This window comes from Euprymna scolopes, chromosome 11, assembly GCF_053919585.1.
Source record: "Euprymna scolopes isolate OS-2025 chromosome 11, ASM5391958v1, whole genome shotgun sequence".
Classification (NCBI taxonomy): Eukaryota; Metazoa; Mollusca; class Cephalopoda; order Sepiida; family Sepiolidae; genus Euprymna; species Euprymna scolopes.
The window spans coordinates 27203064-27229974 of record NC_136492.1 but is presented as its reverse complement, the minus strand read 5'-3'; the positions used below and the strand labels follow the sequence as shown (position 1 = coordinate 27229974).

Below are 26911 nucleotides of genomic sequence, written 5' to 3'. Positions count from 1 at the left end.
TATTTGCTAAAGTCAGTGAGACATGGAAAGTCAAAGTCAAAATAATAAATGTATCAGAAGTCCTGTAGCAGGAGGATTTGCAGAAAAAGGATATGAAAGTTTTTTTAGATATAGATTGCTTGGTAAAATCCATGTTATGCGTTCTTTACATCCGTTTGGTAATAAGGTCCAAGTTATATATTGGGTAATCCGCATAGCTGTGTAGATATCCGAATCGGGCAAGTGCTTGTATAAATGCCTCACTGACTTTAGCAAATAGGATGCATACCTTATAAATATTTGCTAATATTTTCTCTCCTCTGAAGAGATGGTAGACATCGAAACCCTATAGGTTAAGGAGATTAATTTTCTAAAACATTCTTTGTCTTGCTTAGAATAATAAAAATTCTTTGATATGAAACTCAACCACTTCATTTCATTTCAATGAGAGTTTTTTGAAATTCATTGAATTACAATTTAATTTATTTGCTCTATCTTGCATATCGAGCAATTCTTGTTTAGATGGGATAACTTATAGAATATCACTGCCAGTAATATTTTGTGAACCTTACAATCTCACGTTTCCATAACAACTGATTGCTAAATAAAAACTATTCTGAAGTATATATATATATATATATATATATATATATATATATATATAAGAACAAAATCCCGGACAAATCAGGGTTAGGTACATCTACGTTGATACGAATTTCGTAAGTTTTTGCTTTTTGTCACAAGAACAATATTTAGAAATTTTACTGCTCTTCAAATTCTTTTTTTTTTTTAATACAAAAATGCAAGAGAATGTTGGAAAACGAATTACAATAAGCTTCATTACGTTTCTGAGATAAGGATGGGCTATTCGTGTTATGTGGATTCTCCAGACTATTGTTTTCATCTTGAGTGATACTTTTACAAAATTCTGGTCTACATAACCTCCGACCTTCTTCAGGTGTATCTTGTTGAACTCGGGAATGTTTCTGTCGAACTCAGAAATTTGGCTGACGGAATAAGAGCATGCTAACCCCGTGAAGTAAATAAAGGGTTCCGTTCGAAATTTCGTCCAAATTCCCGAGTTCAACAGAAGCATTCCAGAGTCCGATTGTCAAATATACCTGAAGAAGGTCGGAGGTTACATTGACCGGAATGTTGTGAAAATGACACTCAAGATGAGAACAGTAGCTTGAAGAATACAAATTATATGAATAATCTTCACGATAGAAAATATACAACGATTTTCTAAAGGGTTTCATGAAATTTTTTTAGATAATGTTATTAAGATGTAATGTGGATACAGAATATCGGAAAACGTGTACGTCAGAGTTGCAATAAGCTTCACAATAGGAGAAAAAAATGCAACTATTTTAGAAGGCGTTTCAGAATTTTTTTTAGATAAGAACTGATAACATGTAATATTCAAACTACTCTCGCCAAGGTTCTGGATGCTGTTAACACCATCCTTCATCAGAAGCATCTTGTCGAATTTGAGAATCTTTCTGTCAAACCAGGGAATCCATACAGAATTCCAAACAAAAAAGTTTATTTACACCAAAATTGTAGCTTGTTCTCCTTTCAGCCATGATTAGGTCACCATCATATTGGGCGGGGTTACCCGAACCAAACTGGCTCTTCCCTTCCACAGCCTTAGAAAGAGCTTCAAGTTGTAAGCCAGTGTCTTCTGTCAATTATTTTGTGTAGGCCTTGGCAGGTCTTCCTACTTTAGCGGTTCTGTGTTTAAATCCCATAATACCTCATCACTAACGACCTCATAATTTTCTTCTGTAGCCGGCATATCTTTCTCTTCAATGTCCAACATATTCTTTCTCTTCTAGCGAAAATGTGTGTGTGTTTGGGTGTGTGCATTTTTTTGTATATTCCGCAGAGGCTTTTTTCGAGAGGGGGGGGGGCGCTCGGGAGGTTACTGTTTCTTAGAACTTTTTATATACTCCCTAGATTATAATATCTCCGATTTACGAAAGGAGGTCATCTATCTTTTATTTGAGCAACTTTTACACGCTATTTTTGCACTATTTCTTGCTCTCGCCTGTTTGTTTGGCTTTTCCGAATAAAAGCGAAACTACGAAAGCGAAGTCGTGTTCTCGGCCTTTCATGCTGAGACGTCCTTTCAATCAATGCGGGGGAAAACCCGTTATATCAGACAATTGCTATTCATTTGGACACTCCCTTTTTTATGGGGGAGCTGGTTTTCCACAACATCTTAGGGGGTGGGGAGACAAAGGAATATACAGAAACTGGCTTGCAGCCAAAGTTAAGTGCTGGATATCATTCCCCTATGACATGATGTTTGATTTGGTTAAATTTACGCACTTGTGTGAACTCATTCACTTAACTTTTTAATCGTTTAAGTTCACTTTTTTTTCCTACACACACACACACACACACACACACACACACACACTAATAAACACCTGGGCAACGCCAGGCACCCCTGCTAGTCAGTAATAAGAGAAAGAACACAATATGACCAGGTAGATATCTTAATTCATAATTGTATTCTTAGTATTACTCATACCGAGGATTAAAGACATTTGCTTCAAACTGAATGTGACTGAACTTGTATCTGTTGTGCCACGGTCCTTGTAGAAATTCTGTATGGATTCCAGAGCATAACAGAACGCATCACAAGAAGGTTAAAGGTTGGATCATCCAAGACATTGTGTGAATAACACCTAAGATTAGAACTTCAGTATGAATAATCCAAATAATACCAAATTTTTGTCCTTTAAAATTTTGAAGAATAGTTAGCAAAGAAAATTAATAAAACAATTAAAACAACCGCTGAAAGGTCGGAATTAAAAAGCTGAATAAAAAGGGATTTTAATTATTAAAAAGATTGCTAACATTTTTAGGTGCTTGAATAGTATGATTGAGAACAAATGTATTTTAGGTAAAACCACTATTACATACTTACGTGTCATGCCAGAATTAGTATAAATTCCAAAATTTACAAAATAAATAAAAAATAAAATAATAATCCAGTAGAAAAATAATTAAAAGTAAAATAAATTTATAAAATTAGAGTTTTATTGCATGTTTGAATTTGAAACAGTTCTTTGTGACCAATTCTCTATGACAAACAGACATATCTCCCTTGCTTTTAATCAAAATCTGTCTTGTAAAAATACAAAATGTCGGACAAGTAGTATATATGATTTTTATTTTTTTTGTAAAAACTATATCTAGCACATCTACTGTATCTTCTGTAATTTTTTTGAATTGATACTAATTTCGACATGACATGTACGCACATAATCATGTTTTTATCTGAAATACATTGGTTTCAAATCTCACTATTCTGCACTGCAGAAGCACCCATTTTTTAATATTACGTCATGTGTTAAGTTTTATGTGATGAGATATAATTATGAAATTAGTTGTCATGTTTTTCGTTGAAAATAAGTAGCTTAATAATTGTGACGTAAGCGATAGAGAAACATTTTTTTTAATCAGTAACAAAAGTTGTAATGAAATATAGTTGAAGAGATGTGTAAGTTGAGGATTAAACAATAAAATCATAGTAGTATCATAAGAGGAGATGAAATAAACTCTAAATATATTAAGCAGAGGTGTTTAATATGAGAACAACCTTCACACAACTAGATAGCAGAAAAGTGAATTTATATGAAAAGATCAGAGTTCCCTCCCTTTGAAGAGAAATTATTTTCTAGTAGATCACAAGGTCTCATATATCAGCATAGGGTTTAGAATTAAGACAAGATTTCTCACTATTTCTGGTCATTACATAGAAAATATGACAAGTAAATGCATTGTGCTTTGCAATCTAGGCCATTCTTGAGATAGCTTGTTCTGTATTGATGATCCTGTGCAGTTCTAGGAGGTCCACCGTCCTAGGCTTTGCCTTCTCCCTTTGAGATTGGTGTTATTCTATTGCTAATCGCCTAAGATATCCCTGCCAAGTTATGCCGATAGGGCTGCTCAGGAATTTTTTGCAAGCCTGGGTACTCTTCCACTAGAGCACTGGCTTTTCAAACCCAACTTTTCGACTCTTGTGTCACATCATCCCGCTTTAGAAGATAAATAACTTCTAACATACATTTTGGATCTTTTTATGAATGAGGTGTGCATTTTTATTTCTATATGTATTTTTTGTTTAACATGTTTTTGTTATTAACTTTATACTTTGTCGTAGACAATCTATTAATAAATGAAATGTCTTTGACACGCCGTTTTTAATTGCTTTTTACTTTCCCACACATGCTTTACCACCAATGTAACACATGATGAATTTTAACAACACACCAGATACCCAGAGAAGTAATTTAAATTATCTACTTAGTATCTTGATAAAAAAGAATTAAGTATTTCCATTTTTCATATGTATCATTTACAAGTTGTCACAAAAAACAAAAAACAAAAAAAAACAACAAAATACAATTATATTTAGAATGGATTGCCAACATTCATTACACTACTCAATTTTTGTAGATGCATCCATGTATCTATATAAGATTTAGCTGCTTAATTTTAATGGCATTTCAACCTTAGAACATTGAAGTTAAGCAATGTTTGGTCTGGCCAGTATAGGAGATCATTTGGAAATATCAAGCTTTGTAAGGAGGAGGACGTTAACACTATCCTGTAAGATCAACCAAAGCCTTATGTCATCTCTCCTGACAGGCATAGACAAACAATTAGGGACTGTTTTTGAATTTGATATTTCCATGAAAGTTCCTCCTTTGGAGGAAGCTGATTCAATCTACCTACGATGAGTAGTGTTTTGATATTATAGAATACTGCAGATTCAAAGTATACTTGGCCCTGACTAAGTGGCATAGCTAGAGTAAACATCACTTGGGGTGGTCTACTCAAATGTCACCTCACTCACATTTGAAATGTAAAGAATAACTTTAACTGAATATTGAAATATCTATGCATCTGCTAGATGCCGAAAGGAATCCTTTTAATATATTTTAATATATTCTTTTAATCTATTGGTTTAGGCAACTTTTCAGCTTTCAAACAAATGTTTTCTTTCAAAATTTTAGTTTTCATTAATAAGCAAAGTTTATAGACTATCATTTTGACAACTATGTTTCCTCTGAGGATATGAGCCATTCGTTGAAGCCCAATGGAATAAGAAAAAAAATGTAATTTTTTTGTATTCCTTGTTGAAAAATAAATTTGTTGTAAATTTTAATTTACAGAATTTAAATCCAATTTCTTTATTTTCTTGCTCTATCTTGAATATTGAGCTTTTTCATCTGGTTGGTATTGTTATAAATATTAATACTAATATTTATACTTGCTTTAAGGTTACAGAATTATTCAATTTGTAAACTAAAATTAATTATATATATAACCAAGCAAATAGTATTAAATGCAACGGAGACACTGCTTTATGATTCTTTTTTTTTTTTTTTTTTTTTTTTTTAACTTTTCGATTTTCCGTATAATCTTTTTTGTATCAAAATCAAAGATATTAATAAAAAGTTCCATAATTGTTGCTGTCACGAGCGCTTTTGATTCGTCCGTGAATCATCATCAGGTGTTGAAGTAAAAGTGCGCACAGCAACGAAAATGAGAATTAAAAGTGAAAACAAAAATATACAGTACTTCAACACCTGAAGATGATTAGTGGACGAATTGAAAGCGCTCGTGACAACAACAACTATGAAACGTTTATTAATATTTTTGATTTTGATACAAAAAAAAAATTATACGGAAAATCGAAAAATAAAAAAAAAAAAGAAGAATCATAAAGCAAAGTGTCTCTGTTGCATTTCATAATATTTGCTTGAATGAAAAAATGCTGCCTAAATATTCCAATTTCAAATTTATACATTATATATATATTATACATTATATATATATATATATATATATATATATATATATAAACACAGACACACATGCATGCATATCAGGATCTGAACATAGTATACGAAACCAAGTCTATGCAACGATTAACACATATGCAGACATACATATACACAATGGTATGTGAACAACACAGTCAATGATCATAAACACACACACATGTATACATGCATAAAAACATTAAATCGTAGAAATCTTATACAAATTAAACCAACCCGAATAGAAAAGCAAATAACCATGAAGAAATCTTCACAAGTAAAGCAATAAGGTGACAAGATCTATTGCAATAATGATGACGATGAGGCAGCATGCATTAGTCTTTAGCAAAGAATTGGTGTTAGTTGAAAAGTGACAAAGAATTTGTAAATTGCTTCCCAACCTTTAAAAGTTCAAGACCACCCTTTCATCTCGGGTCAAAGAGTTTTTGGTATTTATGCAGAATATGGACCAGGTTATTGCTGGTACATCCTGGGAAGGTTATTTAAATTGCTGAGAAATGTCAAACAAATTTTTTTTTTTTTCTTCGCAAAAACGCTGTGCAATTTTTAAGGTGCCGAATGAAAACTTTGTATTTCTTTTTACCGAAAACAATGGCCAATATTTAATATAAACCATGCTAAAATATTTAGAAAGCTATTCTTAACATGGGGAGGGTGGGCTTTTAACTATTCTGTACTTTCACCCCCAACAATTTAACAAACTATAAAAAATATTTTTTTAAAAAATTAATCAAAAAAAAAAAAAAAAAAAAAAAAGATATGGTTTGCCAATTGTCAGTTGCTGCAATTTCATTGACTAAATGTTTTAGCACCTCCCGGCGGTTTAAATAACTTGCCCGGAATATGGAGATAATTTGGTCATCATTCTTCATAAGTATAAAGTTCTTATGAAAATAAACAAATGTCTTTACAAAAAGGACATTTTCTTATCTAACATTAATTGATTATAAAATTTAGGTTTTGGATAAAACTAACCATTGTAGATGTCAAAGTCACATGACTACGGCTGAAATCTCAGAATTTTTAGATTTGGTCAAACTACATTAATTGGTCAGTCTCTCTCTTTCTATTTAGTGCTATTCATTTAGTGCCAATTTTCTCTTGTCCAGATATTAGGCATTTCCGGTACTTATTTAGAATTAAATCATAAAAAAAAAATACTCAATTGAAAAAATAACATAAAAATCTTTATGATGTACGTACACGTTATGGAACTAACTTGTCATATTCTAAAAATCATATCATTATTTGAATTTGAATGCCTACCAGGTACTATCTTTGCATATTTAAGCTCTCTCTATACAGGGGTTTATCGATGGAATATATATATATATATATATATATAACTAAACCTTGACTAAATATTCAAAACAATACAATATTTGAAGCTGCAATAAGACCCCCTCAGCAAAGCTATACACTGAAAGGGCACCTTATAATGATGTAATCTCAAGTAACAGCTCTTAGCTTGGTGCTCCACTAAACCAAATGAATTCTTATTCTGAAATCTGACAAGATCAAAAAAAAACAAAAAAACACACTAACTGATAAATGATATAATTAAGTAGTCAGTCCTCACTAACGTTCACAGGTAACATGAATTGGAACATTGAGGGCATTGCCGGGGCTGCTGCGAAAAAGGTGGGCTCTTTCTTCCGTGCTAGAAAGTTACTTACACCAGATAGTATCCTGTACCTCTAAAAAGCTACTGCATGGAATACTATTGTCACATTTGGGCTGGTGTATCTGTAACTCATCTGTCATTCCTAGACAAGGTTAAAAAAAAGAGTCACCAACCTAATAGGCTCCGCACTGCCGGCCATACTAACCTCTGTTCCATCGCCAAAATGTGGCATCCCTATGCCTATTTTACAAGTATTTTCATGGTAAGTACTCGGACAAGCTTAAAGCACTTGTTCTCCTCAACATAAATACCCCCCGACAAACCCAACATGCAGCAAAATCCCACCCCTACACTGTACAGATCTCTAGATGCCGTAAAACCTTCTACTTAAATAGTTTCTTCCCTTCAAACTACTAGACTTTACAATTCCCTCCCAAGTCCCTGGTTTCCCAACTGTACTGACATGCAGAAGTTCAAGTGTAATGTGAACAGACATCTTGCCGCCCAACCCCCTACATAGTATTCCTGAAAATGTAGTCCCAAATAGTAGCATCTTACAACTTAGTGGTGCTATGCCTTATTTGGGGTGTAAAACAGTAAAAAAAAAAAAAAAAAAAAAAAAAAATTAGAAGATTGGTCTGTGGAAGCAGAAAAGGTTTGGAATCACTTTACAAAGAGTTGAAAGGCATAAAATTAGTAGAGAACCGAAAATCAAACAACGCTCAAATGAACCAGCCACACCAAATAACAGTCCAAACCGACCTGGATGGAGGAAATTGTACTGCCATATCCTTAATCGTGGTTAATGTAGCTCGACGCATGGGAGGGGTTTCTATATGGGACAGTTCCAAAGCTTTGTATAAATGATCCCAAGTATCTATATAGTCGTTCTGAGGCTGATAAACTGGGTTAAGTAGTTTCAGCTCTGTCGGAACAGATTCCGCTTCCTTTGTGCTGGCCAAGAAAAAATAGAGTTGCAGCAAAAATGGAAATAAAGAAAAAAATTGTATTAAAAGCATAAAATTGCAAAAATTTGAAACGGAAAACAATTTTTAAAAATCGGAATATTTAGAATTTAGTAAATAAATCAATAATCTGAAACGAAATTGAAAAGGTATTAAAAATGAAACTTTCAAAAATTTGTTATGAAAATTAATCTTTATAATAATTAAATAAATACGTTGAGACAAAAAAAAACGTGAACTTTTTTTTTAAGTTAAAAAGTATAATTTACTTCAAAATTAAAACAAAAATAAAGAATCTTAAAGAATTTTTTTATAAATTGAAAAGAATATTGTTATGAATTAAAATATTTTTTGTAACTTTAAAAATACCTTTAATTAAAAAAAAACGTTAAAAAACGTTAAAAAACGTTAAAAATACCTTTAATTAAAAATAAAAATAATTAAAAAAAAAACGTTAAAAATACTTTTAATTAAAACAACGTTATAAAAAAACGTTAAAAAAAACGTTAAAAAAATCGGAATATTTAGAATTTAGTAAATAAATCAATAATCTGAAACGAAATTCAAAAGGTATTAAAATGAAACTTTCAAAAATTGTTATGAAAATTAACAAAAAAAAAGAACCTTAAAGAATTATTTTTTATAAATTGAAAAGAATATTGTTATGAATTAAAATATTTTTTGTAACTTTAAAAATACCTTTAATTAAAAAAAATAAAGTGGATAAAAAGATTGATCTAAAAAAAAATTAACATTTAATTTTTTTCTCCAAATGAAATTAAAAATCAGAATTGAAATAAAAATAAAAAAGAATCTAATCCAAAAAAATATTTTATAAATTATTTTTTATCAATTAAAAATCCATGTAATTTTATAAATTATTTTTTATCAATTAAAAATCCATGTAATTTTATAAATTATTTTTTATCAATTAAAAATCCATGTAATTTTATAAATTTTTTTTATCAATTAAAAATCCATGTAATTTTATAAATTTATTTTATCAATTAAAAATCCATGTAATTTTATAAATTATTTTTTATCAATTAAAAATCCATGTAATTTTATAAATTATTTTTTAGCAATTAAAAATCCATGTAATTTTATAAATTATTTTTTATCAATTAAAAATCCATGTAATTTTATAAATTAAAAATCCATGTAATTTTATAAATTATTTTTTATCAATTAAAAATCCATGTAATTTTATAAATTAAAAATCCATGTAATTTTATAAATTAAAAATCCATGTAATTTTATAAATTAAAAATCCATGTAATTTTATAAATTAAAAATCCATGTAATTTTATAAATTATTTTTTATCAATTAAAAATCCATGTAATTTTATAAATTATTTTTTATCAATTAAAAATCCATGTAATTTTATAAATTATTTTTTATCAATTAAAAATCCATGTAATTTTATAAATTATTTTTTATCAATTAAAAATCCATGTAATTTTATAAATTATTTTTTATCAATTAAAAATCCATGTAATTTTATAAATTATTTTTTATCAATTAAAAATCCATGTAACATTATTATAAATCAGAACAGAACTAAAGAATCTAATAAAAACATTGTCATATAATTTATAAATTAAGTTTTGTATAAATTAAAACTAATATTAATTAAGAAAAATGATTAAAAATCAATAACAAAAATTCATTTAACAATATATATAAAATGAATCCAGGAAATAAAGCACAAATCAATCTAAAAAACAAAAGGAAATGCATTAAAAATATTTTTTTTTAAATAAAATTAATCAAAAATTGTTTAATGTCAAATTAGCAAAATAAGCAAAAACATTGAAAATAAAAATGTTCTTAAGCAAAAGAAAGTCTAATGTACATTTATTTTCATAATTAAATCTTATTTATAAATTAAAAAAATGTAAAATATCTTTTATAAATAAAAATCATTTCAATAAAAAGATGTTAGAATTTAAAAAAAGTAACTAAATAAATATAAATCTCACAGTATTTTATAGATTAAAAATATTTTTTATAAATTAAAAAAAGTGACTGAAAAATTAATAAAATGTAACCATATTTATTTAATGAATCAAGGAAATTTTGAAAATAAATTGATTTATCTAAAAAAAAAAAAAAAAAAAATCCTGAATAAACTTGAAATTATTTTTTGAAGAGGAAATAATACTAAAATTGTTTAATGCCAAATTGGAAAAACAAGCAAAAAAAAAAAAAAAAAAAAAATGTTGGAAAACAAATTTCACAAACACAACAAAATCCTAAACACTACAGAGAGTAAAACTTATTTGAAACAGGAGTTAATCTACAGGAACGAACAAGTTTAGTATCATGGTACAATTAAGGATATTTTTTAAGGAGATGCACCACAGTTAATAATAATTGAAACAAAAAAATCGTACCCCTGAGGTGTTGCTGGCCTAAAGACGAAAGGTAAAGTCTCATTAAAATATGCGATTCAAATAATTAAAACATAAAACAGGGTTAGTATTCAATAATTCATGTGACAAAAAAAAAAAAAATAGCAAAAAAAAAAAAAAAAAAAAAATTAAAATATTGAAAAATTTATTTTCCCCCAATCACTCCAAGTTTAATTTTCATTTTATTTTAATATTTTCTAGCCTGCTTCGTTTTCTTTTATGTTAAATGTTGAGCAGATACATCCACTAGTAGCTAAAATAAAATGGAACCATTAGAGGGATAAATGGAGATGAACTTTATTATCTTGAGTTGAAAATTGCTTAGGCTGTAGGACTACACTAAAAACGGATATGACGTCAGATGGCCCAAAGAAAGACAGTGCTAGAAAAAGTCTGCTTTGGAAGTATGCATAGACGTCAGACATTGTATGATATGGGCTGACAAGGTATAGTTCTTTAGTGATTTCAATTTCTTCTCTTGCTGTGAAAATATACTGAAACCGGATATGATGTCATACTGACAAAAGAGAGCAGAAAATAAAAAGGTGAGTTTGTTTGGAAGCACATAAGGTATTTGAACAATAAATGCTATGGGCGGACAAGACATAACTAATTAATAATTATGATCTTTGTCTTATTAGTCAGTAATTTGGAATGATCGTATTAATTAAATGAGTACTGTCTTCCAATTTTATGTAGAGTTAGATTTTTTAATGTATTAAAGCTTTAATTACAGGATGAACCTCAGTCTGGAAGGATCACAGTGTAAGCATGTACAGGAAGAAAAAAATGTCAACAAAAATAATAATTTGTAAACCATAATGTGTGTACTAATTAGTGTAAGTTGGTTTTATGATACAAGATTGACAATACAATATGATTCTCTTTCTGGCTGGAGCTTCAAAGTTATCGGACATGCTCTGATAAACTAGCCATTTTTGTGTGGTTCTGATTATAATAGTCCTCCCATAATCAATACAAATCTAAGTCACATTTACATGATCGTTTATGCATATTCTCTATCTTCAGCCCTGGCAACACATGTTTTTATCCATATATTATTAGGAAAGAACAGGAATGCCTACTGGAGAGAACTTGACTGCCTACTAGATGCTATCCTAGAGTGTCTAAGGTCTCTCTGTACAAGTGTTTGTCAGAACAACCTGACATGAGGATACTTTTTCCATAGAAGTAAACCCTGACTAAATATTCAAAATCACATAGTATTTGCTGCCCAAATAAGATCTCTACACTATAGCTAACTCACATTAGCTTTTACGAGGAACGAAGCACCTTCTCCAAGTGATGTTACCTCAAGTAATAGCACGAAGCTGGATACTCCACCAGACTAGATAAATTCTTGTCCTGGAATCCAGTAAGACCAAGAGACCAAAACAAAAGATATACTTCAACATATGAGAATGGTTAATTGGGGAGAAGAAAATTATGTTCTCAATTTCTTTCCTAACTCAGTGTTTGAGAGATAAAGAATCTTTATGGAACATTCGAATGTCTATGTATCTAATATAGAGTTCAACTATTAGCCCCAGGAAGTGGGCCCCTTGATTTCTGAGAACCTCGACTGAAGTAAAATAAAATAACAAAAAAAAAAAAATGATAGGATTGCGTGTGTATTATTTATTTTGTGTGTCCCGTTTACATCCAAGTGACTATCGTTTAATTTTTATGAACTTCCATTTCTTGTAATAAAAAATCTTACCAAGAATTCTTCATTAGTTTTGGTTTCGGTTATAGCTAATGGCAGTCATCTTTTTTTTTGTTTTTTTTATAAATAATTTTATCAAGAATTCTTCATAAGTTTTGGTTTCAGTTTCGATTATAGCTGAAGGAACTCAAGTTATATATACATACACACACGCACACACACACACATATATATATATATATAAGTTTTGGTTTCAATTCAAGCTGATGTACCCAACTCATATGGATATATTTTTTATTTTTGAAATCACAACTTTATAAAATATAAAAATCGATAAAACATTAACTCTATAATAATACATACGAAATCTGCAAGAATTAAAATATCGTATTCAAGGGTATTTTATGACCAGACGTCCCTGCTAGCTTAGATAAATAATTTTGAAGTTTTAACGAAGGAGCGTCTCCATTTGCGCTGAACATCTACAGAATGCCAACATCAATAAGTTACATATGAATAAGTCTCCTGTGGAATTTCCACAGGTCCCGCTAGTTCAAGTATCATTTCAAGGATTTGTAAGCGTAATAAATAAAAAAAAAAATAAGGATAGGATGGAGGAAACTTGGTTTTCTAAAAAGATGAGTTGGCATTGGAAATGAGAGGCAGGCAAAACGTAGGATTAGACATTTAATTGGCACAGGTATATAAATAATTGGGTGGCAAGTGTATCAACAAAATGATGCAGATGTATGAAAAGTGAGGTTGTTCAAAATGTTGGTAAGGTAGGCAGGCAATCAGTAATCTATAAAATAATGAACAGACATAATTTATAAATTATAGGGGTTAGACAACTTAATCAGAAAATTTTCAATGTTGTAAAAAAAAAAAAAAAAAAAAAAAAAAAAAATGCAGCTAAGTCTATACGTTCTTCCTGAGTAGAGGTCTCTAGGTACCAGGAAAGTTTATACTTCAATAGTTTATTTTCTTTGACCATTTGTCTTTGGAATTACCTCCCTGATACCTGTTTCCACAACCATACCAACATACAGAGAGTTAAACATAAAGTGAACAAGTATCTTGCTTTCCAACTCTCCATTTAGTGCACCCTTATAGAAAATATCTCCCTTATGCTTGATGGTAAATTTTCCTTATTCCAGGTAAAAAAAAAAACAAGCCTCTCATGAATTAGTTGAACGTTTTTAATTAGTTTAGTGAAAGCATTTTTAAAATTGTGTATTCAGCATTTTTTTAAAACGTTGCAATTTTTTTTAAACGTTACTGGATATCATTACAAAGATTGGACGATTATATTTATAGCCAGGTTCGATAAGAACGGACCAATCGCTGAATAAAATATATTGAATATCTTTGAATTTTTCAGACCATTCTTTACTAATTTTTACTGGAGACAACTACAGTTAATATTTACATTTGGATAATTTTATTTTCTTCTTTTAACATCCCTTTTTGGATCACTTTTCTATTAAAACAAAGACATTCCACTCAAGAGGTACATTATTTCAAAAGAATGTAGTGCTAACTTGCACCATCAATGTTATTTAACTACAGTGGAATCGGAAATCAGAAAAAATTTAGCATACTTTCCAAATTTGTTTGGTTTTGCTTAAAAATTTTCCATATACTGTTGCAATGTTTTTTGTTTTTTTTTTCGTCATAAAATATTGGGTATTTTTACAAAGATTTGGACGATTGTATTTATAGTCTGGGGTGATAAAAACGAATGAATAAGCTATTAGAATCGTTGTATAAAATGTACTGAATTTCTTTGAACTTTTGGATTCATAGTTTTTCATCTTGACATGAGAAAAGTACCAAGCTGATTCTGACAGAATAAATATTACTTTTTTTTATTTGGAATTATTTGCAATTCAAAACTTCTCTGACTGGATTGATATTGCGAATTTTTGCTTGGGACAACTACATTAAATATTTGCAATTAGATCATATTCTTTTTCTCCTCCACACACGTTTGAAAGTCAAACATGTCTGGCAATGACTTGTCGAAGTATATAGCATCACAAATATGCCACCTGACCACCTGGTTTGAGTAAGAACATTACATATAGGAATTTATATGAAATAAGTATGTATAGGAGCCTTGCAAGGCTCCTAACTATTACGCTAATAGGTGGCTGCTGTGCGAGTCGTATATATATATATATACGACTCGCACAGCAGCCACCTATTAGTGTAATAGTTAGGAGCTTTGACTGTCGTACAGGCGGTCGGGTTTCAATCATGGCTTGAGGTAGTTGCCTGTCTAGCCGCACTGATGAGCTGTGAAACAGCGAAACAGTACTGTATGTTGATGACTATAATGCTCCTTATCTTGAGTTGAGCATATTGAGAAGTGATACACGAATTACCATTAGCGTATAAGCGATGCTCTTTGTGTAAACAAATCGAGCTTAGGTATCTTGGACGATGTCAAAACATCGTTAAACTCACGACACACAGCAGCCGCCTATTAGCGTAACGGTTAGGAGCCTTGACTGTCGTACAGGCGGTCGAGTTTCAATCCTGGCTTGAGGCAGTTACCTGTCTAGCCGCACTGATGAGCTGTGAAACAGCGAAACAGTACTGTATGTGGATGACTTGTACATATACACATGTACCGTAGTGTGCAGAGAACATTTTCAGGGCAAGTCCCCAAGTAAAAGAAAAAAAAATGGTGTCTTAGTGAGGCGCAGGCCTATAATATATTCCTCTGAAAAGTGTATTTTTAAAACAGGACTAAAAGGGACAGGTGCTTGGCCACCCCTTGCACCTGCGCTTCTACACGTCCCTGCACATGTATTGATTCAATATAATAAAACTTATACTTTAAGTTGCTTTATTGTGAATCTGTCCGTTAAATCTTTGCATTCTATAAACCTAACTTTCGTTTATATAAAAGATATTCTTTCGGCATTCCTTTTTGGATTATTTCTCTATCACAAGAATGACTCCATTCAAGATTAAACAAAGACTAGTAAATAAAATAAATATATGTAATTAAAACTTACGCATATTCTGGAAGTTCCTTAGCACCAGACATTTCAAGATGTTTGAAGTGGTCTCTGCAAAAATATAAAATTAAAAAGATAGCTATTAACAGACAACGTTTGGATTTCCTTTATCACACACGCTTGTATTAAAGTTATGTTTTCTAATGTGAGCTTGTGTTGTTTTCTTTTTTTTTTATATACTTGTGAACCAGTGTTTGCACCTTTGAACACTGCCAAAATGACACGCCCAGAACAAGAAAAAGTATTGAAGATGTAGGAAAAGAAAAACAGCGAGAAATTCCACATACAACCGCCATCTTTCTTTTAAGCCGGCCATAAAGTTCTAGTAGCCGGTTTGTAATTGGTTTAAATTTGAATGTGATTTGACTTGGCGCCTTTTTTGTATTCATGCGTTTATTTTTCAGTCCAAGAAGGAACATGAAACGGTATAGACTCAGATCAGCGGTTTTCTCACTAGGGAGCGAAGACAATTCCTTCATGAACACCAAACAGTTGGTGAATGAAGGACACATCTCTATAAGTGGAGACAACTTATTTTGCTGAACCTATTCAAATCAGGGAGGACATTCTACTACTGTTTGGCATGTTATTATCCAAATATTGGATCTCATCTTATTTCTTCTTTAGCCTCAAGGGGCTTACATTATGCCTGATTATAGGCACCATCATTCCGGTTTGGAAAGGTGATGAAGCATACATAAAGAACAAATTGTCACAATCTCCTGTTCATTAGCAAACTAAAATCCCACATGATATATTAAAGCAGAAATATGTGAGTTGAGGAAAATATTTGTTAGTAAATATAATAAAGTGAAGATTTTATAGACTCAACTAAAAAAAAAAATAACCTACAACTTTAGATTTTAAATGATTTTACGTTAACGGGGCGATATTCAATTTTGCAACGTGATGCAATTGAAAAGAAATCCCTAAACCGAAATCAAACGCATACGTTACTCAAGTAAAAATTTCCAGCTAATTAACGGTGTTATTTAATAAATTTAATTTAATTTGGTGTCTGCATACACTCTAGACATTCAGAAACAACTAAAACAGTTCGGGCTATAAATTATGCATCTCAGAAACAGTTATGATCATTATCTCTACTCAAAATAAGAATATAATCAACACTAAGAATGAGTGTGTATGAAAGAAATCTCTTACAATAAACAGTGTTAGGGCCAGTAGTTGTTAAGGGGGGTGCACATAGTTTCACAAATGATGCTGTGGGTCGGGGTATCCATGGTTTGACAGTCAGATGAACAAGTAGGTTTATGTTTCCAGTGGTTAACGATGATGTGATCTACTTTTTGGCCGGATTATTCTTCTTTAATGAGGATCAATAAATTCTTAGCTGATAAATAAACCATGTTCGAGAGATGCCAATAAACATTTGAAATCAACATAGCAAAATAGTTGCTAACAATGTCATAATAGAAGGAAAAAAAAACAGTAAATAGCATAACTAGTAATAGAACATTAAAAGTCTTTCAACAGGTTTAAATATAAAGATATAAGCAACTGTCATGTCGGCAGATGAGGGAGGGTAGGTGAATAGACAGAACTGCATCATGGACAGATTCTTCAAAATGGTGATTAAAAATTGTGTACAAGTGATAACAGTCATAATTCTGTTAAGATTATGACATGAAAGTTTCGTACGACATAGTAATAGGAAAAAAGACCCACATTTGTACATTTTCTACATCATAAATCATGAACAAAATACTGCCACACTCTGATAAAGTTTAAGGTCATATCCAGGATCATATCAGGAACAGATTCTTCAAAATGGCAATACAAGTGATAATATTCATGGTTTTGTTAAGCTGATGACATTATGAACATTTTGGAGTTAAAATCATTTTTGTATTACATAGTAATAGTGAAAAAAATATTTTTACACTTTCTGCATCACGAACAAAATACTGCCACCATCTTGAAATTCCATCGATTATAATGATATGTTCATTCATCTAAAAAAAGTGCTTTCCTTCAAATTTCATAACAGATTTTAATACCATTTCATAATCTTAAAAAAATCATGTTATTGCATACACACAATTTTAACCACAATTTCAGACTCAAATCTAAACGTTTATCATAGGATGATAGTTTATATTTGTGACAAAAGTTCTTGTCAGATTTTTATTTAAAAAAAAAAAAAATGTTTTTTTTTTTGCCATTTTTACATGATTTAAAAGAATCATTATAAGACCCACCTTAGCATGATTTTTTCGTAAACTTTTGTAATTTCTGCATCTGCTTTTGTGGGCTTTCGCTGTAACCATTTTTTGAGGTAACGGTCATCGTAATATTCCAAGTATTCCTGAAAAAGAGAAAAGTGGTAAAATCTTGGCCAAGAAAGTGTTACATTTTTTTTTTTTTTTACTAAACTTTATAATGTACTGCAGCAAAATTAGTATGTGAAAATAAGGTTAAAAAATGGAAAATTCAACAAAAGATTAGTTAAAAACATTGAATTCTTCATTAGAGGTCAAGTTAAAAGTTAGGCTGACATGTACAGGATGTTAAGTAAAGAGAAGAAGTATAAGAAAAAAAAAAACTAGAGATTTCTCCATTTTTAAAGAGTCAGATGTTGAAATCATTGGAAGCAGTTTTTCTGGCTTCAACACACCCTAGTGTTGAGTCAGAAAAACGCAATTCATCTAGATATACTTGTAGATTACTGTAAGAAGTTAATCAATAAATAAAATTATGTTGGTTCTGCTTTTTGGAATTTTGGTGTCAAAGTGATTGGAGAACTGTTTTTGAGGCTTCAATCATCCTATGATAGTCAAAATGGGGAAGATGCAGTTCATCTAGATTTACAAAAAAACTATATAATTTTTATTTCATTTAATTATTTGTGAACAATTATTTTCATCTTCTAGTTGTTGTTTTGATGATATTTCGGCCAATTATTCCTCTGACCATCATCAGATGATTAACTTTTTTTTTTTTTTTTTTTTTTTTTTTTTTTTACACAGTGATCACCACTTATCAAGGCCCGGAAGCCACTCAGGGATAAGGGTTATTGCAAGTACATTACGTTAGTGTGGAGATTTGCTGAAGTGTTTAATTAAGGGGGCGGTTCATTAGGAATTTGTTAACATTGGACTTGAAGATATCCAAGTTGTAGTCCGGAGGGAGCAGGCAGACGGAACAGAGTTCCACAGGCGTGCAGTTCTAAAAATGAGATAGGAATGTCAGAACTTCAAACTGCATTCAAAGCAATTACTGTCTTCCATAGTTGTCTCACCACAGTTTGGCCAACTAATCCTCTGACCAGCTTTGGGATGGATTAAAACCGCTACCTTCGGGGCCCGTGGCGCAGTGGATAGATATGCGGAATATCTATAATTCCAGGTGACATTGTCTGAAGGTAGCGGTTTCAATTCCACTCAAAGCCAGTCAGAGGATCAGTTGGCCAGGCCGTGGTGAGACAACAACAACTATGGAAAGCAGTAATTGCTGCGGATGCAGTTTGGAGATTCAACATTCCCATCTCGTCGCATTTCCAACTCATTTTAACAGTTTTACTTTACCGTAATCATGCAGTTGGGGCATGTCATAACATTAGCTTGTGTGCATTTTACGTTATTTTGTGCATGATTTTGTGAAAACCCAACAAACCAATTTTGAGAAAATCAAGAAACTGAACAGACTGTGACAAAAAAATAAAATCATTTCCGCGTAAGATTAGATTAAAAGATCAGCAATGATATATAAATAAAAAATCATTACCTTAAAGTAATATTTTCCATGAAAACCAATGATGTCTTCCATTCCAGCCATCAGATGATCAGTTACCTAAAATCAAATAACAAATATTAAATGATTTTTTCAATTGATCCAGTCATGACTTAACTATTACAGAATCAGTTAAGCAATACATAATTTATTAAATGCACTATTTTTTTTTTTTTTTTTTTTTTTTACATGGGGGTCACCACTTATCAAGGCCCGAAGGCCACTCAGGGATAAGGGTTATTGTGTGTACAGTAATCAATGAGATAGTATTGTAGTAATCATTAGTATTGGGGGTTTTGATAGAGTGCCTTACTTAAGGGGGCGGTTTGTCAGGAGTTTGTTTATGTTGGACTTGAAGACGTCCAAGTTGTAGTCAGGTGGGAAACAGGCAAGCGGCAGAGAGTTCCACTGGCGTGCAGTTCTAAGAAAGAAGCTTTGCTCATGGAATATCCGTTTGGATTTAGGCATAGATAAAGAGTGGGGAAAATTATTGACAGTAGTTTCAGCCAGACGGGTGTTTCTCGTGAAAGATTGGCGAGGAGGGGACAAGGGATCGGAGCTCAGACGAGCACCTGCCATGGAAATAATGATAAAACAAAGACAGGCTCACAATGTCTCTTCTGTGGGAGAGAGGTTGCAGGGAAGAGAAAAGGGCATCCCCCACTAAACCACGAAGTCTATTTTGTACTCTGTCAAGGCAGGATAGGCTGTTTTTAGCAGCTCCTTCCCAGATGTGGCAGCAGTACTCCATCCTTGGACGTACCTAGCTTTTATAAAGATACACGTTAAAATCTATCTATATAGATAGATATATAAAAGTGAAAATGTGTGTGTGTGTGTGTGTGCCTTTTCCTACCAAATAACTCTCAATTTTCGGTCTACAGACTCGAAATTTAACATATGGGGTATTGAGATTTGGGAAAATTTTTTTAATTTGGCTGTGAAATGGTCAAAGTTCAACGATTCGAGCTTTGAAAACAATATAAAACTCCTGTCAATTTTGAGTCTAAACACTTGAAATTTTAGATGTAGAGTACCTGGACATGAGTACAAACTTTTTATTATACATATACATATAAAAGTTTAATAGTACATAGGGCCTGAGCAAAGCCGGGTTGCACTGCTAGCATATCTATGAAAGTGAAATTGTTTGTGCGTGTGTACACATTTCCCTACCAAATTACTCTGTCAATTTTCAGTCTAGTGACTCAAAATTTAATATAAGGGGTATTGAGATTTAGAAACATCTCTGTAATCCGTTTTCGGCCAAAAATTTGGCTGTCAAGGGGTTAAAGTTCAACGATTCGACATTTGAAAACTCTACCAAACTTCTCCACCAATTTTGGGCCTATACACTTGAAATTTTAAATATAGGTTACTTGGACATGGATCAAACTTTTTAATTTGATTTAATCCCAAAACAATAAATGTTAAAGGATCAAAATTGGGGTCAAAGTTAAAAATAATTTGATCTTTCAGCCAATTTTTGGTCTAAACATTTTTAATTTTACAAAAAGTGTATTCAGACATGGGGCAAGCTTTTGAATCGGTTTTTGGCCGAAAATTTGGCTGCCAAGGGGTCACAGTTTAAAATTTTTTTCGACCTTTGCGGTCTCTAGCAAACTATTCAGCTAATTTTGGGTCTAACCATTTGAAATTTTACATAAAGGGTATTTAGACATGCAGCAAACTGATTAATCAGTTTTGGGGTGAGAATTTGGCTGCCAAGAGGTTAAAGAGCTGTCCTTTGTAGACTCTTCCAAACTCCTCTGCTAATTTTTGGTCTAAACACTTGAAATTTTAGATATAGGTTACCTGAACATCAGTCAACTTTTTAATATATATATATATATATGCATACATATGCACATAAAGTTATGAACAGTACATAGGTACTGGGCAAAGCCGGTCTGAACTTCTAGTATGTTTATACTTTTAACTTTAAACATTCTAGGCGTATTAAATTAAAATAAATTTTGCCAAAGAATTCTTGAATCAACACTCAGTATAAAATGATGAAATAAAACAATGTAATGGCTCCTACACTTTCTCTCTGTTAATCAGCAAACCTAACTTAAATTTAGATATTCTTAAGGTAACATCAATATTTTAAAAAATATATTCTTCGTCATGCGCAAACTTTGAATTTTAAACATTTATGTTTCATTTTAAAATAATAAAAACATTCTAAGCCATAGACGCACCACATATTTTCAAATTTTCACGGCAATGTTTTTCTTTAAATCATCTTGAAGTATTAAAAAAAAAAAAAAAAGAAACGTTGATTAACATAACACTTTTTGGTTTTCTTATACATATATGTATTAGGAGGTATATGTGCTAAAAACAACAAGGATAAAAAGTGCTCAATACGTTAGTAGAGCAAACTGTTTTAACTTGAATCATCTGGCAGATAATCATATCCTGTCTGCTTGTCATGAATTAAGATATGGACAGATAATTATATCCTGTACACTTGTAATGAATTAAGTTAATAAATTTAAGGTTGTAATAATAAAAACATCCATATATATTTATATTTATGCATATATGTTGGATCCAAAATAATTACCCAAATAAATATGCGATGCTGGGTCTTTTATGAATTTTCTTTATTTCTTTTTCTGACATTATACTGTCATACAGTTTTTTGGGTTTTTTTTTTCTAAACAGAAAAATTTTTTTTTTTTCTTAGGAGTATATGCACAAGAAAATTCGATATTGACATAATGATAATTGATTGTTTCTGTAAAAAATGTGGCGAAATTTTAGTAAGAAAAATAAATGTTTGGATCTTGTAATGTAGATACACTCTTATTCTTTCATATATGCTGTTATATTTAGCAAACATTGAGCTTCTAAGCAAATAGGATTGGTATACACAAAAAGTGAAATATAACTGAATATATATATATATATATATATTAGTGATGGGACGATTCCAATATTTCATCTGATTCAGATACAATTGCCGATTCCGTGATAAACTCCGATTCTTTATAAATCACAAATTATTTAACTATAAGATTGTTATTTCCTCCGATTTTCATAAAAACACATGTTAAATTTGCAGACATCTTCCTAAACGTCAAAATACACTTGCGGAGGATGATCTATAGATTTTTTCAATGGAAGATTTTGGTTTAAACAAAATCAAATAAAAAAAGACAATTAAAAGAATCGTTGTAGCATCGGAATTTTTCCGATTTAAATACCTCCAAATCTTCTGATTTTTTCTGATTCCCGATTCCAATTAATTGTCCCAACACTAATATATATATATGGTGAGTCACGAGAAACGGATGCTTTTAAGGAAACAAAACTCTGCAAATATTTCAACAAAAATTTTATAATGTACATAAAAACATTTATTAAACTATGCCATTATGGAATATTTAGAAGTGAAAAATTATGTCTTACAAATGATGGCAATTTTCACGAGCAGAAATTTGCAGCTGCTTTCGAAAGTTATCCTCCACTTTCACTGAAGTTTCTTTCCCGTCATTCACCCTATATATATATACATATATATATATATATATATATACACACACACACTAAAATACCTGTTCCATAACAGATAAAATGAAACCCTCCCTTACATAAAACAGTTTTGCTTTCCGCCACTTTTATGCCTCTTTAAAAAGATGAAAATGAATATATATAGATATAATAAACCTCATGTATAGAATTATTATTCCTGTGTTTTATTAAAATTCATCAAAAGATTTATCTAAATCTTTTGATGAATTTTAATAAAACATAGGAATAAGAATTCTATACATAAGGTTTATTCTATACAGAAACTGTTTAAAATTCAAGGCTTAAACTTAAGGAACATTAATCAATTTATGTTACAACAACTGGTAGCATCTGAATTTTCACAAGTGGCTTCAGCCCTCATTCATTCTCCCTCTAAATTAAACTAAATATAGCGCGCATTTGTTTGTTATGTTCATCATGTACAGGAAATCAAATGTTATTTTTTGAAAACCACCTTCTTTAACAACGTGAACAAGTTCTTCATGAGCGGTCCTTTTAAGTAATTCCAGTTTACCAAATCTCCACTACTAACGACGACTACGACTCTGGGTGGTTCCTATGTAGAGAAAGACTAATAACTGTGCCAAGTTTCGTTGCTCTACTGCTATGGGAAGTGGGTCAGGGGCATTACTTATTGCACGTCCCTCGTATGTCTCACTACTGATGCAGTTCTCTACCTGTATGAGAACTAAGTACGTCTAAAGATGGAGTACTCTTGCCAAACCTGGGCAGGAGCTGCTAGGATATATAGAATATGGTCGTCTTCAAGTCCAACGTGAACAAATTCTTGATGAGCCGTCTTCTTAAGTAATCCAATTTACCAAATTTCCACTACTAAAGATTACTACAACATGTTCCCTTTAACCACTGTACACTTATTAACCCTTATCCTCGAGTGGCTTCCGGACCTTGATAAGTGGTGCCTCCTTTGCAAAAAATAAAAAAAAATCACGGTACTTGTAGAGTTTAATCAAGACATTAAAAAAATGAAAATATCGAAAAAAGGTTATATTGTACGTATCCATTCTGAACTGATGATCTCTGAAAAAAAATTTCACTTAATTTGATTGAGTATTCTTTTTTACAGCGGAAAAAAACGTTTTCATGACAGCACGTTGAAGGCAGATATCTTGGAATTTTTCTTAATTTTTGTTTGGATTTTAGAAACGTCACGGGGAGATAACTCCAGTAAAAGCGCCGACACTCCCTCTCCATCTTTAATACTAGCTTTTCTTCCTAAAAATCGAACCTTTTGTTCGGTATCATAAATTGTTTTTTTGCTGAAAAAAAAAAAAAAAAAAAAAACTACTTGATGAAATTAAGTGAGATTTTTTTTCCGGAGAACTTCATTCCATAACGGATACGTACAATTTAAACTTTTTTTTGATATTTTCATTTTTTAATTTCTTGATTAAACTGTACAAGTGCCAAAGTCACAAACAGAGAATAAAGGGAATATAGACGAAGAAAGACAATGACAAAATCTGACGGTGAAGAGGGCGAACGTGTGCTCTCTAATAAATCTTCCGGAATTTTTTGTTTGCTTTTTTTCTGTAAATGTGTCAAATGCATGTTCACATTTGTGAACCAAAAAGTCGTGATAGCATGTAAGTTGTGGTGTGGTCCCTGGCTTTGGTAGAAACCATCTTGCAGCATCATTTGCATAGCCAAGAACCTAATCGTCATTTAATATGATTATATGACTTAAGACCTGTACAATTCCACAGGGGACTCATTCATATATAATATATTGATGTTGGCATTCTGTAGATGTTCAGCGTAAATGGAGATTTAGATAAATACGTTTGCAGTTTTAACAAAAAAGCTTCAATAATATCAGAATATTATTGAAGCTTTTTTGTTTAAACTGCAAAAGTATTTATCTAAACTAGCAGGACGCTCGGCATTTTTTTTTTTTTTTTTACAGCAGAAAAACATGTTTTTATGATGGCGTGCTGAAGGTAGCCATGTTCAGATTTTTAGAACACACCAAAGGGAGATAACTCTGTCTAAAGCGCCGACACCCCCCCTTCCCATCATAAATAACAGCTTTTCTTCTTAAAAATCGAAACATAACTACCTTTTGATCGGTATCATAAATTGTTTTTTCACTGTAAAAGAAACTACTTGATCAAATTAAGGGAAAAAATATTTTTTTCGGAGAACTTCATTCCATAACAGATACGTACAGTATAACTTTTTTTTTTTTCGATATTTTCATTTTTTTAACGTCTTGATTAAAGTGTACAAGTACTGTGAAAGTAATATACAGATGGCCAGATAACCTGATTGACATCTGATTGCTTAAGTGTTGAAGCTGCGCGAGCCTTTTCTAGTCTCACACAAAAACACGCGTTCACATTTCAAGCTATATTACTTGTCATATGCATACATGCACACAAACATACGCGCCCACGTTCACACACGTACATATATTCACGTTCGCGTACATACACTCACATTCATGTGTATACACACACACGCTAACGTACGCACATGTACACACACAAGGACAACGTCACTTCCCCTTTCAAAGGAAATCCACACATGCGCAAAAGACGACCGGAAACAACTATAAAAGCAAGAGACAAGCTGTTTCCAGCCCTTTTCAGACCAGCTTCCGAGCTGGGCGGTCTATGGACCGACAGCGTGCCTTTTCGGCAGGCGTGTGCGTACCTCATGCCACTTGCTACTATGTGGGACAAAAGGCTAACAAACAGTACGTACACTTTATACGCTTTCTCTCTCCATGAACTGGATTGACATTCTCACTCTTTCTCTCTCTATCTACTACTTGAGCCAGAGAACACCACCGCGTAGCTGACTGCTAACATGGCGCACAGTTTAACTGATGTCAACTCTCTATCTTTTTCTTTGTCTACACGCTGGACTATTATTCCCATTTTCCACTACATCACTCACTTCTCTTCCCACGCGCGAACAAACGATAGTGACCCGAACGTGAGATGAACACACATTTCCTTTTTCCTTCTATACTACCAATCCCGCAACAAACGATGGTTACACCCGCATCGACATGAACACGTGTTATACCTAAAACATTCATTCTTTCAACAGTAAATAAACGACACGTTTATCTATTCCAGCAATTGAGTCTTTGTTTCCTTCATTCCATTCATTTCATTATTTTTCTTTTGTAACGGGATTAGGATGTATATATCCTAGTCCTCTACAAAGCCAAGTATCCTGTTTTAATTCTCAATTTTTTTTGCATAGAATATTCAACAAGTCATTGCTTTCAATATAAATTTTGTGGTTGACCTTTTTAGTTAAGACGTCTAGGCTTTTTTTTTTTTTTTTTTTTTTTTTTACCAAAGGACATAAATTTAAGGAAGGGAGATAACTCTGGTCCCAACGGTGATTAAAACATGTTTAATTACAATAACTGGTAATTGAGCATAACATGGTAGCTTAACTTTGAAACACGTCGTTAGAGGGCGCTCGCATCACTCAATTGTGGTAGGAAAGCACAAAATGGAAGCAATACCTCCGCTTTTCTCCAAAACTGCTAGCTTATATATTTGGCCAAAATATTAAGATATTTTGTTTTAATATATTCATGTTTTAAAATATATTTATTAACAGAAGAATGAAAAAAAAATAAAAAAACAGAATGTGTCACTAAATATTGTTTTGAATTTTTAAACTTTTTTATCAATTTTTATTTATTTATGGCAAACAATTTAGATATGAAAATATATTTATTTACAAAAAAAAAATGAAAAAAAAAAAAACACCTAATGAACATATCACGTTTTTTACAGTTTTAACAGTTGCAATGGGGAATGCATAAAAGAAAAATAGTTTAACGGTTGTACGGATAATCTCATTAGAATTCAAAAAAATCTTTCACATTTCTATAAATAAATATATTCTCAAAATATCTAGATAAATGAAACAAACACTTTTTAAAGAGGCTTTCTTAAACTGGCACACAATGCGACATATGGTTTTCCATATTTCTGTAAATAAATATATTTTTTTAAATATTGAAACAGTTTACCAAATTTTAACTTAAACAGTTATTTAATAAAAAATTATGTGATAAAAAA

At 31.5% G+C, this 26911-nt stretch overlaps 1 protein-coding gene across 15 annotated transcripts in view; it reads right to left on the bottom strand.

The window, feature by feature from the left end:
- Positions 1–26911, bottom strand: part of LOC145287809 (sodium/hydrogen exchanger 2-like) — a 323765-nt gene that overhangs the window by 41267 nt on the left and 255587 nt on the right. For 7 of the 15 annotated variants that reach the window (XM_080135658.1, XM_080135659.1, XM_080135661.1 and 4 more), the window contains exons 18-22: positions 19290–19355; positions 17765–17871; positions 15540–15593; positions 10830–10847; positions 8230–8421 (exon numbers count right to left, since the gene is read on the bottom strand). In XM_080135658.1, the coding sequence (XP_079991784.1) occupies positions 8230–8421; positions 10830–10847; positions 15540–15593; positions 17765–17871; positions 19290–19355 (437 nt within the window). The remainder of the gene's footprint in view (positions 1–8229; positions 8422–10829; positions 10848–15539; positions 15594–17764; positions 17872–19289; positions 19356–26911) is intronic. The other 8 variants (XM_080135660.1, XM_080135663.1, XM_080135664.1 and 5 more) reach the window with 3 other exon arrangements.